The following is a 19,500-nucleotide window of genomic DNA, read 5'->3' on the forward strand; positions in this document are numbered from 1 at the left end:
TGTGTGTGTAACTGTGTGTGTTTGTTTTTGTGTTTGTACAAAGAAAGAGCGATCCAGACAGAAAGGGTTTTTAAGTTAACCTTTTTACTTGCCAGATGCAACAGTACATACAACATTGCTTCTTTATATGTGAAATGTAATAAAATAAATATTGGGGTCATTGCAAAACTTATAAAAAATATTTAACTGTTCTTTGCATTTTGGAAATTAAAACAGCTCTGACTGATCTGAGTTTCTAGGTTTCCTTGCCATGGCAGCTTTTGATTGGTCGAAATGTAGGCTGCCGAGATAAAAAACAGGAAATGTCAAAACATTGATGAATGGATAGTTTTATGTTTTCCCCCCTTTACGATTGAGGTTATCAGTTTCCGGCTGTGAGTCCTACATCTATGTCCAGTACTCAGGACAAAGGATGTGGAGAGAGACTGGGAAAGAATGCGACTACATACATCCAGTATAGTGGCTCTCTGTTGGAATACATTAATCAAAAAGACCATGTTGTAACACATTTGCACGTATTCTGGATACGTGTATAAAGTAAAATCTATAGTGTATTGGCATGGTTGACATATAAATGATGAGGAATTGTATAATATAATGTCTTGAATTTAATTTATAGAGCATCTAGTTGTTGCTTTGGACGGAATAGTGTAGTTAGGTGCTTTGGCGTGTAATTAACGAATGAACATATTGTTCGTTCTCCCATGTTTACCACCCGTCTCCGTACCTCTGTCTACCTTTTCATTACAGCTTCAAATACACCTTTTCCTTCCTTTTTAAAAATTCTTTCTCCCTCTCTTTCTTTCTTTCTTCCTCTCTTTCTTTCTCTCTCTTTTTATCGGACCCCCCCTCCTACTATCTCTTCTTCTGTGCACGCCCCTCCCTCTCCTCTTCTTCTGTGTCACGGTGCTCACTCCCCCCCCTCTCTCTCTCTCTGTCTGCCTCTCTCTCTCCCTCTCTCTCTCTCTGTCGGTCTGCCTCTCTCTCCCAGCCCTCTTGGCAGCGGTGCCAAAGTGGGCAGGCGGAGCAGAGTGAGCGCAGTCCTAGGCAGAGTGGAGGGTTATCCAAGGGCTGGCAGTCAGAACTAGCGTATGTATGCGTGTGTTCCGAGTCCTGTGTGTTTGTGAGCGTCAGTCTTCTTGTTAATGTGACACTGCGGTTTGTGTGTGTGTGTGTGTGTGTGTGTGTGTGTGTGTGTGTGTGTGTGTGTGTGTGTGTGTGTGTATCCGAGCATTGTATTTCCGTATTGCGACCGTACGCAATTGTGCGGTAGAGTTTATTTCTTTCTTTTTTTTAGTTTTTAGATTTCTCTCTTTGGGAACAGGGTGCAAGATACTGGCAATCGTTCTCCGCGTGGGTTTTTTGAGGTGTGGAGGTGTGTGTGTGTGTGTGTGTGCGTGCTCGTGTGTGTGTGTCAGCAGACATCCCTCTGTCACCCAGTGTACAGACAGACGCAGTCACGCCAGTAGGAGGGGATTGTGGGAAGGGGGTGTAGCTGTTAGAGATTGTGCTCTCCTTCTCTCTTCCCCCCTCTTCCCGCCATCACGGCCCTCTTCTCCTCCAGTCCTCTTGCCCAGGCCGCCGCTCACACACAGGCTCCAGGTATTTTCCTCTTTTTTTGTAATCCAGTGACACCTTTCTCTGTTGCAAGACCCCCCACCTGTTTCTCTTTAAACAACATTTCAATTGTACTTTTGTGTTTTCTTTCTCGGTCCTCTGTTGTGCTGGCCCGTGCCACTGTTAAACGTATATATATATGTGTCTTCGCCTGCTGCCACGCCACACTCCGCCGGCCGCCATTTTGGCTCGGTAGGACTCACCGGGAGAAACTTCTCACAAAGCCGGGAAAGGGGACTGTGATTCCCTGCTGCCCCTCACGACTTTTCTTTTCCTCCTCTCTCGCTCTCTCTCCCCCTCGTTCCTCGCGTTCATCTCTCTATACAGCTCTCTTCCTGTCCTCCTGTCTGCTTGAGGACAGGCCTGATGTGTGTGTGTGTGTGTGTGTGTGTGTGTGTGTGTGTGTGTGCGCGCGAGTATGTCCGTGTTTGTGGTAAACAGTGTTTCTCATGGTATTCCGTAACGAACAGGTGTCTCTTTGTAGACTTTCGGAAGAAGGGGACAGGCACTTTTCTCTGTTACTTTCCTGATCTCAGAAAGTTTCCTCGTATGCTAACGCAGTGAGCCCCGGGCTGGGCTCTGGTGAGTGTAGCCTGAGCTAGGCTAGGCAGCTTGCTAAGTGGCTACACCCACACAGGCACACAGGGACACTCAGCAGGGCTCTTATCTGCCAGACTGCTCCCGGTGGTTGATACCAGAGCCATGTTGACTATGTTTACCCGCTCTCACACTCCGAATACTGTCCCAACATTCTTTGCACTTTTTTCCACCGTGATCGTACCGCCGCTGTCACGCCCTTGTTGTCGTGTAGCCGTGGTTGTTGCTCACGAGTATTCGCATCTACTGGATGAACGTTTTGGTGTTTTTTCTGGTATGATCGACGTTTTGTAAGGATGGGATACTGTCTCGTCTGTGAGTATTACACTGCAGTGTGGAATGCTTTGCAGTTAACCAAGAAACCAAGAAAAAGTGAATCGAGGCCACGCCGGTCAAAGCACAAAGACGCAAATTGTTTTGCAGATTAATTGACGAAAAATGGGGATAGAAGGTTGTTTCATTTTTGACGTAGGAAACAAATATTTGACGTCAAAGTCAACTGTTCACTGCAAATTCCACTGTGCGACAAATGCGCCACTGTTGGCCTCTTTCTTTGATGGACAAAGCTTATATGTAAACATGCTGATCTCTAATTGGATAATATTCTCGTTTTAGAAATGATGGATTGCGTTCCCGAACATATTGATGTCTAATATGGCGTACATTCAAAAACGCTATAACGCGATTTGCTGTAATAGCTTCACCCTAGAAGGCCGTGTAAAGATGGCGTCCTGGCGCCACGTGTTCAGGAGACTGCGATTTGCAGATGAACCATCTTCGTACTGAACATCCCTGGAAATTCATCGACAAAATACCTTCGCACCAGCTGCTGTTAAGTTAAATATCATCAGTGCTTTAATTTGGTGTTCGAAGCGGCTGCTTAGTGAAAACAAAACGATCCGACGGAATTATTCACAGTAAAATACAAAATAAAAAACCCAACTTGATCGTGTTTTTGATATTTGAGATTGATCAAATAGAATGTGTTGACAGGAGGGGGAGAAAGGGAGAGCGATAAAGAGAAAGAGAAGTGGGAGTGCCGTTTCTCCTCCCCCCTCTGTTATCCTCAGATGAACTTATCATGTTGCCTCATAATGCTGCCTTTTTTTTCCTTTTTTTTTGTCGGAGGCAGCTGAGCTCACTTCCTGAAGGCAGCCCCCACTTAGCTGATTGGTTGATATCTCGCTTGCCCAGCCGTTGCTGCAGTAAAGCAACAGGAAGTGCGCCTGCTCTGGCAGGAAACAACAACAGCAGCTCCATACTTGGACATGTAAGCATGCGCACGTACTGTACATGTGCTTGCTGTAGAAAATGTAAATGTACGTTTACATAAATAATACACACATACACCACAAACATGAATTAGAAGCAGCATACGAGGTGCACATGTTTCTGCACAACTCATTTAATAACTACTGTTTAATCTGCTTATTTAATGGGTTTTGACACATTTAAATTAAAAAGGGGTCTTACAGTATTTAGCACTCTCTCACAAGAGAGAGAGTGGTAGGGAAAACGAGCGGTTGACACACATTTTTCTTTGGTATTATTTAACTGAGTTGGTATGTGTTGGCAACCCCAGAGTAACTGGGGCAAGCACGCATAAGAGGTATCAAAACATTCAATACCATAGTGACCGCCCCGCTAACAAGTAGATGGACGAGATAATGAAAAAGTATTGGGTTATGCAGCCAGGCGGGAGACGAATAGAGGAGGGGAGGAGAGGTGAACACCGGAGGGGTGGACCGAGCTAGTGTATTCATGTTCTGTATTTATCTCACAGACACACACATAGACACACACACACACACACACACACACACCGAAACATGCACATCTATCAACCTCGATCCCACACACACACACACACACACACAAAAACAACCAATCGAGTCTTGACTGTGAAGTAGTGAAAATGGGCATTTATTCATGCGCGTGAAGGTGTTTCCTTGCGTCAGATAGATTGTGGGTTTGAAAGGCAAGGAATCTATTATCACAAAAGATTTGCATCCTAACAGAACAATGGGAAGATTCTTAATAACCAGTATTAGCACTTCACAAGTCTACCAGTCCCATGCCGCCTCTGGCTTGGCATTCGGCAACGCAGTTCTGACGTCTTTATGAGCACACACACAAATGCATGTGCGTGAGTACGAGGCAGTGCGCTCAAAGGCTTCTTGATGTGAAAGCGCGGGTGTTTGTTTGCTGTATCATGTGCACCTTGTGCCCTTGTGTGTGCATTAGGGTGCGTACACAAATGTGTGGGTGTGCGTGCTTGTGCTTGTGTATCTTTGATTGTGTGTTTGTGTCTTGGTAATGAGGATATGCAGCCCATCAGAGCGGGCACCATGCCAAGTGTGTACCGAGCAGGCTGGTCTCCCCCCGACCCGCCCCCCTTTCCACCCCTCAGCCTTTAATGTAGAAGTCAGGGATCCTCAGGGAGCAAGGAAATTAAATGCCTGAATGGCACAACAATATCACTATTATGTTCTGCTGAGGATATGCTCCTTCGTATCCAATCCTCCCCCCGGATCCCCAGATATTATTTCTAGTTGAGCAAATACAACATTGTTAAATACATTTTTATTATCGATTTTGACATGTAGATTAGATTTACGTAATACTTCGTTGTGTGCTGAACTTCATATTCCAGTTCGGTTAAACACTGTCTCACATTCTACGACACACACGCATACGCATACACACACACACACACACACACACACACACACACACACACACACACACATACACACACACGGCATGACCGTCCCCTTTCTCCCTTATTGAAATTCAGCCTGGCACACAGAAACGTTGCCCATTCTTGGCACAGAGTGCGCAAAACACATGCGATAAAGAATTAGAGAGGCCGAGATTGAGAGATTGAGAGAGAGAGAGAGAGAGAGAGAGAGAGAGAGGAAAATATGCAGAAAAAGAGGAAGCTATAGAGTGTGTGTATGTGTGTGTGTGTGTGTGTGTGTGTGTGTGTGTGTGTGTGTGTGTGTGGGGCAGGGGGGGGGGGGGGGGGGGGGGGGGGGGGGGGGGGGCGTGTTCCTGTCTGGTGTGCCCACTGTTGTGTCTGTGCCAAGCCTCCTTCATGTCTCGTGGATCAAAAGACCAGGAAATCCACTGGTCGGCGTTTCCCTGATTTTACTTCCTCTTCCTGTATACAGTACAAATGTAGATTTATATATATATATATATATATATATATATAAATCTACATTTGTATTATGTTGTATTATGTATATATAAATATATATATGTATATATAAATATATATGTGTATATATATATATATATATATATATATATATATATATATATATATACTACTACAAATCTGGTGAATTTTGTTAGCAAGTTATTGCTGTGTGGATCGTTGGCAATATTGTTAATAGTTTAGTACTCTAAAAGTCTTTGTTTGAAAATGGGAGACCTGCATAATAAGTGGATAGGAGGAAACTGGCTTATTGTTTAAGGGATTTCCATTGAATTGTTTAAACGTGGTTTATTTTGTTGTTGTATTTGGGAAAGGTTTAATTGTGATGATGACAGTCATTTGTAATTAACTATCGAGTGTAGCAGCCATTTTGATTATCTGACCTAGAGCAAGGAAGAGGATTTTGAATTGACCCTGACTCGAAACCAATGGACATTTAGTATTGCACAGACTTTTCATTTGTTTCCAGCTTTTTTTTTACTTGTACAAAAGGTTGTGGTAATAATGTGCTACCAATATCCTATTTAATTATGATCATAAAACAGAAATACTTGACATTATTAACATGCCTATGGATTCCATACTGTGTTTAACCACACAACAAAAAGCAGACGAGGCAAAATAATAATAATCACAGAACAACCTCAGATATACAGGTGAAAAAATGATCCAGATGTAAACTGTCGCGCTGTCATACCATATAAAACCACACCGTTAAAAAAACATGTATTTGCCATTCAGAGCAGGACGGAGAATGTGTCCTTGTGTTAAAGTAGCATTTTATGACTGTGATTCCACCCTGACAGATGCACAGACGATCTGATAGGCAGATTAGGCTAGCTACAAATGGCATATGAAATTCGCTCCGTCTTATCTTTGTCTCGTTTGCAGGCTCTGCTCAGCTGCTTCCCAGGCATGTGTCACAGAGTTCTCCAAAACAAACACATCTACCTCAGCTGAACCCCGGTGCTTTTCCATAATCAAAGTCCACATGTGCAGAACTGACAGACGCCACTCTTGCTCATATTGCTCCACTTAGAGTATGGATTGCGTGCACGGAATTGGCTGTCGGTATTAAATCCTTCCACCAATTTGTTCATACACTACATATTGAGTAATGAGTGAGAGAAACACGAAGCAAAGATGACCTTTATCCACAATCACCGGAGGATGTCTTGTCGAACCGTACGGAGGGTTTAAACGTATTAAATCATTCCATCGTCCGACCCAATCCCATCGCATGCTATACGTCACGGCGACTATCGCCATCTCTACCTCCTCACGTCCCTCAAGTACACCCCACCATCCGTCTCGGCATACTGGCCGTTATTGCTGAGGTAATGGCCGTGTAGGGTATTATACATCAGCGGCTGGCATGGTCGGCAGGCATGGGCCTCACGCCAACGTTGTACCCCTCCCAATGACTGCCCCCAACCCCGCCCCAACCCCAATAACCCATCCCATCCCTGCTGATCCCTGTCTGGGCTTTAGACAAGCCAGCCAGGGTCCTCTCCTGCATGTTAACAAGGCGCTAGTCTGGTCCAAGTTTCAGGATCTGTGCCTCTATGCTAATTCATGCAAAGCAGTGGCCACCCTCAATGCCCCCCACTTAGTTCACCCACCCCACCCGCTCCCATCCCTGATCCAGGCCATGCTAGTCTGGCCTGGATCAACCCGTCCGTGCCACCACTGGCCAGCTTCCCAGTGTCCTACAGCTAACCCAGGGCCCTCCCCGAGAGGTTTGTGAGGTTCATCTCGGTAAGACACAAACTAAAAATATGTGTATCTGGTTCAATATTGTGCAATGAGTGTTTGAAATGCAGGACTGGTAGTTGGTGGTTAATATTTAGTCATATAGGTTAGTTTAAAACCACGGTTGGGCTGCCTTGGGGTTCTACCTTCCGAGCAACTTTGAGTGGGTTATTTTGTATCCTCTTTGCACCATGATGGACCTTGTTCTCCGCGAGGGTCCAGGACACGGTCCCCGGAAGACGTACAACAGGTAGACATTACAGTGTTTGAAAATAGACTTAAAATGGCTGACACGTTAGGCGCCATTTTGTGGTTCCTTGTTTTGTTTAGGGTGCAGAATCCCAGCTTTGTATTCAATCAGAAGCAGCTGGTGGCAACCGTATTTGCAGGCATCTGTGTGTGTACGCATGTGTGTGTGTGTGTGTGTGTGTGTACCTCCAGTCTGAGAGGCAGCAACTAGCCTACCCAGTGGCTACCCCACTGGAACGAGCTCAGCTTTTTCGGCAAAAGAAACAGAAATACATTTCTGGCACAAAGACGGGTGCCGTTTCTATTTCTTTCGATCACATGCAGGAATTGCAGGAGGACAGTGAGGTATTTTTGATGGGCTTTCGTTCGTTACTCTATTACTAGTTTGTCTGTAAAATATTGCGGTGGGTTGCATTCTGTTGCATCATACACTGTGGCTGGCTTGTGGGCATGACGCGATCGATATTTCTTAAAAACTCGGCAGGTAGAGGCATGCTGTGGTTCAATATAAAAATGTTCACAGGATGGACATGTTTGGTGAGCTATTCCACAAAGCCATCATAGGAATGTGAAAAAGGAGAAAATGTGGAAGATCAAAAATGGCTTTCAATATTAGAATTGTAAATAATTCATTTATTTACTTTATTTATTTATTTGTCTTAACTTCACCAGTGACCACTGATGTGGACCCTTGTTAAATACATTTATAATTATAAATGACATTATTGCATAGCAAAAGCAATTCAGATCGATAAAACTGTTTTTTGTCTCTGTCTCTGTATCATTACAGGAATCTCATCTGTGAGGATCCTGGATGTTACAACACAAGAATGCTGTCCTTGGGGCTGAGGTAGTAGATTGAATAGTTGTGGGGTTGTGCACCCCAATCTGAGATAACTATACAATCTACTGTCTTTCCTAAGGAGACAGCCAGGTCGGCCAATCCGCAGCAGCCATCTCTGAGTCAGCACTACAGCCGCCATATCAAATCATCTCTTTTATTTATCCTCCATGTCTTCGTCCAGAAACAGACCGACTGTGACTGTGTCTAGATGGGGTCGTGTTCAGGTTCCTATGTGCTCTGTCAGGGTGAGGTAGTAGGTTGTATAGTTTGGTGGGAGGGATCAGCCCTGCTCAGGTGATAACTATACAGTCTATTGCCTTCCCTGAGGACCACACTAAACGCATACAAAGGACCATCAACAGAAGAACATCATTATTTCAACGTCAACGTATCATTTAGGAAATGAAAAATGTTTGTTCAGAACAAGATTGTTTCATAAGTGCTTTGTTTCATAAGAGTTATGCTTGTCATTCTAAATATTTTATAGTTCTAAAGCTTAGGCTTTACATTTGATTGTATTTTACCTGTGACTAGTTTAAGGCGTGACAAATTGTTTTTTAATTTATTGATGTTAATAAATAAATTATCAACCCTTGATTAATAAAGTTTGACGGATGACATATTGAAATGGATTCTCCCTGGATCATTATGTGCCCCTAACCAAGGTTTTTGAAATAATCAACCAATGACCTGCTGTCAGGGACTTTCCTGGAACAGCAGACTGTCTGACTGACAAATGACAGAGAGAGTTTAACCTTATCAATGAAGAGAATGTATGACCATAAATGGTTCAAACCTGCTTTCTATGTTTGCAAAGGCCTATTAAATGTTTTTAAACTAGACCTAGCCTTATTGTTAATACTATATTTAATATTTTAAATATACATTTTTTCTAATTCATGTCCAGGGTAATTACAAATAAAATGGATTTATATATTGTACATCATACTTTATTACTATATTTACTATTCACATCATCAAGTCCTATTCTAAAGTTTTACCAGATGTACAATGTAAGTTGTATACTGAGCTTAATGGAGATCATTTTACTATTTTAAGGAATTTTGTGATTGTATGACAGTCAGTCTCGGTTGTAAGGTATACTTTGTGATAACCTACAAACGATTGTTAGGGAAGTGCACCTTCAAGCGGACAAATATGTGTACAGCAAGAGGAGGAAACACCTTAACTCACCCTCTCGATCCGATATTTACTCCTGGGAAACTAAATAAGTCAATAAAGTGAGTAAATACGTCCTAATAGGCCTGCTTTGAGGATTTAACCACAATAAAGCTATTTGACTACAGACGTTGACATGCTGCTACGCCGGGCATAGAATTTATCTGTGGCCTACCAGGAAGTTGGTTTAGAGAAAATGAAAGTTATTTACCGCTCCATATTTACATTTTATATTTAAAATATCCGCATATAATCTTTACATACAGAAGATGAACAATGTCTTCCTAAATATGACACATGTAGAGTATACCTATGTTCGAAAGGAGACATGATAAGCTTCTCCTCACTCTGCTGATTGGGTATTCAGCCTCTTAAACTCCAGCTTATTTTTAATTGTCTCATTTGTTAATATGCTTGGCGTTTGAGTTGTGTTTGGTGTATGTAAAAATGACTTATATGTGCTTGTAGCGGAGTTTCTCATGTTCATTTTATATGACTATTTATACACAATAAGGGCAGTGTTTTATGCCTTTTGCTGCGAGAGTGATCACGGTCTTCCCAAATCTGGAGAACCTCGAGTTTAAGAGGTTAACAGCATGGACATGAACCTTTGACACATGAGCATGCATACGGGTAGGCTATTCTTCAATCATTTTAAACTTCTCTGACTAAATGACAATGTAACATATAGACTTCTTGTGTGAAAACAACATGTAGCCTATATTCACTGTATTAAAATCATTTAAAAAAAAAGGTGGTAATTGCCATTTACATCTATGACCAAAAAACGACATTGCTGGATTTTTTTTCTTAATTCAAGGTCAAGTGAAATGCTAAAAGGAATACTAGGCCTAAAGGTCGCATATGGATTAGGGGTTTAGGAGTCAAAGGTTCTGGGGTGGATTAATCCTACTGCTGACTTCAACAGCTGGATTCACCGATTCAACGCTCTCCGTCCATCTGATTCTGCTGCCCGACCCGGCCCGTTCACCACGCTGCTCCCCACAGCGACCGCTCATCACGGCGAGGACGCGCCTCCAAATGTGGGCGTAGGCCTGCTGGATCTTTGGTATTCGGTAGGCATAGACCACCGGGTTGACTGCCGAGTTAGCGTGGGACAGGAGGATACCTAACGATGGAAAAAAGTATGTTGGTTTCATATTCCTAGTATGTTTAAGTTTTTTTTTTGACTTTTTGACTCGCCTACTGGATTCGATACCCAGCGCTTCAATTTAGCTGAAGGTATAGCACCTGATAGTAGCCTATTGATAAATACTAATCGAATACAATTACCAAGATCGAATTCCACGGGGAAAACTCATGATAAACGTAGTATATCATCTTCAAAACATGCGTTCGATTTGAAAGCCTTGGCTACCTGCCTGTATACATAGCTCCTTTAGTGACTGTCTGAGGACCCCAGAAGAGTAGCAGACAGTTCATCACATGCAGGGGCATCCAGCAGCCTGCGAAGAGGAAGAGCACCAATGCCAGGGAGCAGGCCAGTCTTCTCTCCCTGAGCAGGGACACCCGTGCCTGGGGAGTGCTGTCTCGTAGACGGCCCTGGAGGCTCCAGAAGATCCGCACGTAGAGCAGGGTCATGGCCAGCAGGGGGAGCAGAACGCATCCCAGGAAGTTGAAGTAGACCATGAACGGCAGGGAGATCGTGGAGAGAAACGTGCAGGGTGGAGCGACCTGGACGGGCGATTCATTAGATTCGTTCTTGCCGCACGGAGGAGCCATGGTGGAGAAGTTGTTCCACCCGAACAGAGGAGTGAGGCCCAGTACGCATGACAGTGACCAGCAGATGGCGACAGTCAGCCATGTTTGGCTTGGTCTGGTCAGTTTTTGATAACTGAGAGGGAGAAAAAAGAAAGAGAGAAAGTAGTTAATAATTTAAATTAGTTAAATTATTAACTAATTTGTAAACCTGCCTCCAACTAGTACTGTGGAGCTCTTGCCTGTACTCTAGAGTCATTTGGCAGATTATTTTTTCCAAATTACTTCAACCCAGATATCAATAGGAGCCGGCCTTAGCCTTACACTGGGCACATTGAGAATCAAACCCAGTACATTTGGGCTCGGAGTTCAAACACCCTGTAGCCACGGCTACACCATCCTGCCCGCTGTGGGTGGACAGACAGGGCTGACATCCGTGTCTCTTACCTGAGCGGGGTTTGCAGGCGTAGGTGGCGGTCCACCGCGATGGCGAGCAGGGACAGCACCGAGGCCTGGGTCAGCACCAGAACCACGCAGCTTAGCAGCAGGCAGAGGTGAGGCGCCAGATGCACCCAGCCATCCAGCAGCACGGCCAGCGGCACGGCGGCCACGCCCACCAGGAAATCAGCCGCTGCCAGGGAAACCACGAAACAGAAAGTTGGCTCGTGCAGGGCCCCCTTGATGCCAACGCACACAGCGAGCACAACCAAGGCGTTGCCCAGGCAACAGACCAGCGCAATCAGCACCTCCAGGCCTGTGTAGACCACCCAGGTCCAGTCGGCCATCATGGAAAAAAAACGAATCTGAAGGGCGATGAAGAAACGTGAGAAGTGTGACGTGTGGAACGGTTTGTTTGATTTCTTTTTGCTGGAAGCGATGGTGAAAGAAACAGCGAGTGGTCCCCTCAGGGAGACTGGGAATCACAAATCGGTCCGATGTGTGTGCTGCCGGTCGTTCCAACTCAAAGCTCCTGTACACATCACGCAGAACAAGCAGAGAGAGGAGTAATAGGGAGATGGCTCTCTTTTTTTATAGGACAACGTGCATGCGCTGTTTTGTGGACTTGCAGACAGATAGACACTGCATAGATACACACTTGCTCTCTGAAGAGACACCATCTGTGTTCCATTAGTGAATTAAAGCCCTACCCCGACAATGGTCCAGGGTAGCTCCATGGGAAAAAGTGAGCCGTGGGGCAGAAGCCCAAGTCTTACTGTATGTTCAGAATCTGTTTTTTGTCTTCATAGTCTAAAGAAAGCAATTACTAGTACTTAAAGAGTACAGACGATCAATTGGCCACACTGGCTCACTCTGACATAAATAAATAAAAATATAGAATAATAATAGTTGCTGTCTTTCCCAGGCACTTTTTTTTATGCATCTTGCAAACAACAGAGATTACTTATTTCCGTTTGAGTAATATGCAAAATATTCTATTATTGTAAAAAAAAAATAAAAAAAAAAATATATATATATATATATATATATATATATATATATATATCCACTTCTAAACCACTGGATTCTTTCCTTTTGAGTAGTCCTGGATGGAAAGTTTTCCTTAAAGCCAGTGAATAGCGCTATTAGTTATCTTTGAAGACATATTGCAGCCTTATCTATTCGACCACTCAAAGACAGGTGTTTGGTTAAGCACTGTGTGTGTGTGTGTGTGTGTGTGTGTGTGTGTGTGTGTGTTTGTGTGTGTGTGTGTGTGTGTGTGTGTGTGTGTTAGAGAAAATGAGAGGGCGTGTGTGTGTGTGTGTGTGTGTCACGCGCAACCATGGGTGTGTGTGTGTTCGTCTGTGTGTTTTGTTTAGCGTGTGCAAGTTTATAGTCTGTTGGGGAAATTTAGTTTTTAGATGTTACTGATTAACTGGAAGCCGGCCGTTGTTGATGCGTGCTTACTTTGCATACCGTTATGGGCTCGTATGGGGTGCGGAGCTGCGTCTCACCTTGTGTTTGCAAGTATCTGTCTCTACAATGTCTAAGGGAATATAACAACAATAACACACACTCCATTATATTATACACCCTATTCTTAGATTTATTAAATCCTAAAAAAGTTTTTCACACAAACAAACACACTATTGTCACTATTTGCAGAATCATGTTCACAAGAGAAACCTTTGTGAATGTGTAGAAATAGCACTTTTCTAACTAAATTGCTCTACTTATAAAGTAGATGTTTTTTTTGTCACAACCTTTTCGATTTACTTAACGTTTAAAGCCAGGCGACTCATAGCCAGGCTAGCCTATCTAAAGCAGATTTCTCATAAATCAATGATATTTTTACATTTTTCCACGTCAATTTGAGCAGATTTTTTTGCTCCCTTCAGTGATAAGAAAGACCTGTGTTCTACTGCGATTTCAGAGTCGCATCTGGCTTTTTCCTTTTTTTTCAAATACTCAGTATTTATTTGTGTTTGAAAAGGTAGGTCAGTGGAAACCGTGGGTTGTAAGAAATAAATAAGAACCATTCCTAGTGTAACCATGGGAATTAATTGTGCACTCCTTTTTGTCTTGTTTCTCCTACTCTCATTCCTCATGGTTCATTTCCCGCCCTAAAACATGTTCTTCTTCTTCTCCAGAGTTCTTCCCGCCCTTCCTCCTACGCGGCGTGCGAGTTCCCCCGCAGGCCCTTCAGCGTTCCCTCGTTGAACTGGTACGTGAGCTTCCTCTTCACCTTGTGGATCTCCCCGGTGCGCGAGTAGTTCCTCAGCGCCCGCGCCATCTTCTGGTAGGTCATGGTCTTGCGGTTCCCCTTGCGCCGGCCCCAGAGCTGTGCCAGCCGCTCCTTGTTCTGCGAGGAAAACTGGAAGGTACCCGCCGAGGACTGCACCCACCAGATGCAGCTCTGCATGGATGGCGTCTGGAGCATCTCAAACAGGAACTGGAACAGCCGCTCCTTTCTCTTCCCTGCAAGTACAGAGAGCTGGCTGTTTCAGTGTGTGTGTGTGTGTGTGTGTGTTTGTTTGTGTCTGTGTGTGTGTACGTGTCTGTACATGTGTGTGTCTGTTTGTGTGTGTGTGAAAGTCTTGCATTGTGTCTTCCTCTTCCCTGCAAGTACCGATAGCTGGCTGTCTGTGTGTTTGTGTGTAATTGTAAGTGTGTGTACGTGTGTGTGTGTCTGTGTGTGTGAAATTCATGTGTTGTGTGCGTGTGTGTGTGGGGGGATGGTTTGTGGCGTGCATGTGTGTATGTGTCTTTTTACTAGGTAGTACCTGAGAGTGGAACGAGAGGCAGTGGATCACATGTATTCTTTCCCTTCTTCTCATTGGTCAGAGAGACAGAGTAGGGGTAGTCCTGGTAATGAGAATCGCTTGACTGGGATTCAGAATCACTGCATTTGTTCACATCATAGGAGTAGCCATGGTGGTCCTGAAACACACACACACACGCATACAATCGTTATTACAAATTCAAATAAATACGTTGACAATTGGGTCTTCCAATATCTGGCCTTAATATGGGTAGTATAATTGGGGGGGATTGATCGTGTTTGAACATCAAGTACATCAATTCAGAAATGATGTGAAATGTATGAATGCTGCTGTCTCCAAAGCGTATGAACCCACCCAGTTGCCATGGGGACTGGGCCAGGTAGCATGTGGAACGTTCTCCTCATATTCTTCATTGGGAGTGTGAGGGCCACAGTACCACTCATATGCATGTTGGCCCGACCAGCGGTTCTCTAGGAGGACAGAACCACAAATACATCACTTCTGACTATGCAAAGTCCTTAACCACACACACACACACACACACATGCACGCACACCGACACACACACACGCACACACACACACGCACACGCACACACACCGACACACCGACACACACACACACACACACACACACACACGCACACACACCGACACACCGACACACACACACACACACACACACACCGACACACACACACACACACACACACACTCCCCCTCCTCCTAATCCACTGCTGACCTATGATGTGGGAGTCCTGCTGGGAGGGTGGTTGGGCGGGCTGCGGCGCGGCGCTGGCCAGGGGGTCCGGCGTGTACGCCGGTTGGACCTCCAGCGAGTGCTCCTGCAGGTACTCCTCGATGACCTCCAGGTCCACCTCTGCAGAGGACGAGGCCGGGCCTCCCTCTGCCCAGGCGGCCCGAGCAGTCCCAGCCATCCCCGTCTCAGCCACGTAGGCCATCTGGTACAGAGAGACATGGAGAGAGGTCAAGAGAGAGACATGGAGAGAGGTCAATAGAGAGAGACATACAGAGAGACATGGAGAGAGGTCAATAGAGAGAGACATAGAGAGAGACATGGAGAGAGGTCAATAGAGAGACATAGAGAGAGACATGGAGAGAGGTCAAGAGAGAGACATGGAGAGAGGTCAATAGAGAGAGACATAGAGAGAGACATGGAGAGAGGTCAATAGAGAGAGACATACAGAGAGACATGGAGAGAGGTCAATAGAGAGAGACATACAGAGAGACATGGAGAGAGGTCAATAGAGAGAGACATACAGAGAGACATGGAGAGAGGTCAATAGAGAGAGACATAGAGAGAGACATGGAGAGAGGTCAATAGAGAGACATAGAGAGAGACATGGAGAGAGGTCAATAGAGAGAGACATACAGAGAGACATGGAGAGAGGTCAATAGAGAGAGACATAGAGAGAGACATGGAGAGAGGTCAATAGAGAGAGACATGGAGAGAGGTCAATAGAGAGAGACATACAGAGAGACATGGAGAGAGGTCAATAGAGAGAGACATACAGAGAGACATGGAGAGAGGTCAATAGAGAGAGACATAGAGAGAGACATGGAGAGAGGTCAATAGAGAGAGACATAGAGAGAGACATGGAGAGAGGTCAATAGAGAGAGACATACAGAGAGACATGGAGAGAGGTCAATAGAGAGAGACATAGAGAGAGACATGGAGAGAGGTCAATAGAGAGAGACATGGAGAGAGGTCAATAGAGAGAGACATACAGAGAGACATGGAGAGAGGTCAATAGAGAGAGACATAGAGAGAGACATGGAGAGAGGTCAATAGAGAGAGACATAGAGAGAGACATGGAGAGAGGTCAATAGAGAGAGACATAGAGAGAGACATGGAGAGAGGTCAATAGAGAGAGACATAGAGAGAGACATGGAGAGAGGTCAATAGAGAGAGACATAGAGAGAGACATGGAGAGAGGTCAATAGAGAGAGACATACAGAGAGAGACATGGAGAGAGGTCAATAGAGAGAGACATGGAGAGAGGTCAATAGAGAGAGACATAGAGAGAGACATGGAGAGAGGTCAATAGAGAGACATACAGAGAGACATGGAGAGAGGTCAATAGAGAGAGACATACAGAGAGACATGGAGAGAGGTCAATAGAGAGAGTCATAGAGAGAGACATGGAGAGAGGTCAATAGAGAGAGACATAGAGAGAGACATGGAGAGAGGTCAATAGAGAGAGACATAGAGAGAGACATGGAGAGAGGTCAATAGAGAGAGACATAGAGAGAGACATGGAGAGAGGTCAATAGAGAGAGACATAGAGAGAAACATGGAGAGAGGTCAATAGAGAGAGACATAGAGAGAGACATGGAGAGAGGTCAATAGAGAGACATAGAGAGAGACATGGAGAGAGGTCAATAGAGAGACATAGAGAGAGACATGGAGAGAGGTCAAGAGAGAGACATAGAGAGAGACATGGAGAGAGGTCAATAGAGAGAGACATAGAGAGAGACATGGAGAGAGGTCAATAGAGAGAGACATAGAGAGAGACATGGAGAGAGGTCAATAGAGAGACATAGAGAGAGACATGGAGAGAGGTCAATAGAGAGACATACAGAGAGACATGGAGAGAGGTCAATAGAGAGACATGGAGAGAGACATGGAGAGAGGTCAATAGAGAGACATACAGAGAGACATGGAGAGAGGTCAATAGAGAGACATACAGAGAGACATGGAGAGAGGTCAATAGAGAGACATGGAGAGAGGTCAATAGAGAGACATAGAGAGAGGTCAATAGAGAGACATAGAGGGACATAGAGAGAGGTCAATAGAGACAAAGAGAGAGACATGGAGAGATATATAGAGAGACAGAGAGACATGGAGAGAGGTCAATAGAGAGACAAAGAGAGAGACATAGAGAGGGGTCAATAGAGAGACATAGAGAGATCAATAGATTGAGATAGAGAGAGAGATAGAGAGAGACAGAGAGAGGGGTCAACAGAGAGCCATAGAGAGAGATAAATAGAGAGAGCGAGACATAAAGACAGACAGAGAGAGACATAAAGACAGACATAGGAGAGAGACATATTGAGAGACATAGTGATTAAAATAGTGGGAGACATAGAGAGAGACTTAGAGAGAGATAAATAGAGAGAGTGTGAGAAAGCAAGGTAAAGGGACAGATGACCATTCGAGGACAGTCAGTCTTCCCCTGAGCCTGGCTTGAAGTCGATATAGTGGACATCTCTTATTATGTAAATTATTATATATTGCCTAGAACCAGTAAGCTGTATACATTTTGAATTGCATACATTTCAATATCTTCTAAATGAGTTTGCCCAATATACTCCTGACCAACCAACAGTGGTCTTTGTGATGGACAGTGACAGAGGTCACTGTCCACGGCACACACTATACTCTATACAATGTTCTGGATGTTCTGCATTGGAAGCTAAAGTTAGACAACAACAACACTGTTCTTCTGAAGTATGGCTGCACTTTGACTATCAAATTTATGCAAGTGCGAGTCATTTTTACTATCAGGATAACAGTGAGCTACAGTCTAGTGGATTTTAGAAACATAAAAAAGAAAAACAAGAGCATGTACCTGTTATAACTGGTCTAACCTTTATTTATTTTTGTCATAAATACCATGTTATAAATGTATATGTAGCTATACTGTTAGGTGAATAAGGTTAATAAGTCAACTTAAGACAACATGGTAGCACATTCAAACAAACAAATAGCACACAATATGAGAAACAGATCAAACATTACAAATCCAGCTGAATCAAAATATATAAATAATTACGACAATAATTCATAATATTGAAGTTATTACATAAATTAATTAACAGATTATTAATACATTAATTGATCAAAGGGGAGATAGAGAAATATATAAATACATAACTAATAAAGTATAGAAAGAGAAAGAAATGTGAACTCACCATCTCTAGTCTAGCCAACATTCTTGGCAGTTGATCTGTCGAGACCACCAAACACAACACATTAGTAGATACTAAGCAAACACAAATAAACAGACATGAACTCAAACATTTTCAGGAGATACGTCACAATCACAAATTTCCAGTGTATATTTTCTCAGGGTAGCATCCTCAGTAGAAGCATAACCTATTTTCTTACCTCTTACATAATTCGATTTCTTTCAGAATTGATTGTAAGACTAAACGAATATGAATCCCTTATATTTTTTTCAATTCAATTGAAACAGCAACACATGAATGAGTGAGTCACTGGCAGCTGTACCTGGCTGAGTATTGGAGTCACCCAACGGCGTGTCCTACGCACAGAGCGGTCTCTATCAGAGCAAAGGGCGGTGGTCACTTTCCTTCACCTGTGAAATTGTTGATATATGGATGTACCGGTTTGTTTGCTGCTCGTTTATATTATTTCAGTCCTCCAGTCAGCACCAATAGCTCCTCCCTGTGAATATGCACGTTATCAGCATGCACCTTTAACACAGGTGAGGGTTGGTCACACCCCTACACCACTGATCCCCCCCGCCCGCCCGCCCGCCACCTGCAACCCACTCGCCATGACTGTTTGCTGGTCTGCCTCCCTTCCTGTCTTGTCTGTTGGTCTCGCTCTCTCTGGCTTGTATAATTGTTCTATTTGGGTGTCAATGTTGTTGGTGTTATGTTATGTGTTATGTTTTTATTTATTTTTAGGAGTTGCATGGCAAGGGACAACAAACAAAACTGTTTTACCTTTTTGTACCTCATAGTTTACGCATCAACATATCAACATATTTAAACACATATTTAGACACGCAAACTAGTATGACTAGCATTGGCATGGCTGGGACTTGCACCTTTAGTGCAGGATCAAACCTTTAAGGCCGTTAAAGTTATTCTTCTGCCACATGGTGACTTATTCTTGTTATGATAACTGAAAGAGTTTATAGTCCATGGTCAGGTCAACAGCAGTAGTCTAATTAGCTAGTAAGATTATTGTTGCTGTGGGTTCTAATGGTTCAAATGAGTGGCAACTGATAGCACTGGTACCCTGCTATTAGGGGGGATGTGGGATTGCGGTGTGCATTTGTTCCTATAACTCTTTGTCTGTTTTGTCTACAACAAAGGCACACTGGC

General features: G+C 43.9%; 2 protein-coding genes across 2 annotated transcripts; both read right to left on the reverse strand.

Moving 5' to 3' along the window:
- Positions 1-10,125: 10,125 nt before the first annotated feature.
- On the reverse strand, positions 10,126-11,965 carry LOC307079047 (adenosine receptor A1; the record flags this gene model as incomplete). The annotated part of the gene is made up of 3 exons (XM_079741110.1): positions 10,126-10,590; positions 10,844-11,316; positions 11,628-11,965. The coding sequence occupies 3 exons, from the start codon at positions 11,963-11,965 to the stop codon at positions 10,346-10,348; spliced, it is 1,056 nt and encodes a 351-aa protein (XP_079597236.1). The 3' UTR covers positions 10,126-10,345.
- Positions 11,966-13,223: 1,258 nt separating this feature from the next.
- On the reverse strand, positions 13,224-18,773 carry LOC307079069 (ETS homologous factor). The gene is made up of 6 exons (XM_079741143.1): positions 18,656-18,773; positions 18,337-18,371; positions 15,143-15,362; positions 14,756-14,871; positions 14,402-14,558; positions 13,224-14,096 (listed from the first exon to the last, which is right to left on the reverse strand). The coding sequence occupies exons 2-6, from the start codon at positions 18,355-18,357 to the stop codon at positions 13,789-13,791; spliced, it is 822 nt and encodes a 273-aa protein (XP_079597269.1). The 5' UTR covers positions 18,358-18,371; positions 18,656-18,773; the 3' UTR covers positions 13,224-13,788.
- Between the last annotated feature and the right edge of the window lie 727 nt (positions 18,774-19,500).

Source organism: Pollachius pollachius, assembly GCF_949987615.1.
Source record: "Pollachius pollachius genome assembly, chromosome: 8".
In the NCBI taxonomy this organism is placed as follows: domain Eukaryota; kingdom Metazoa; phylum Chordata; class Actinopteri; order Gadiformes; family Gadidae; genus Pollachius; species Pollachius pollachius.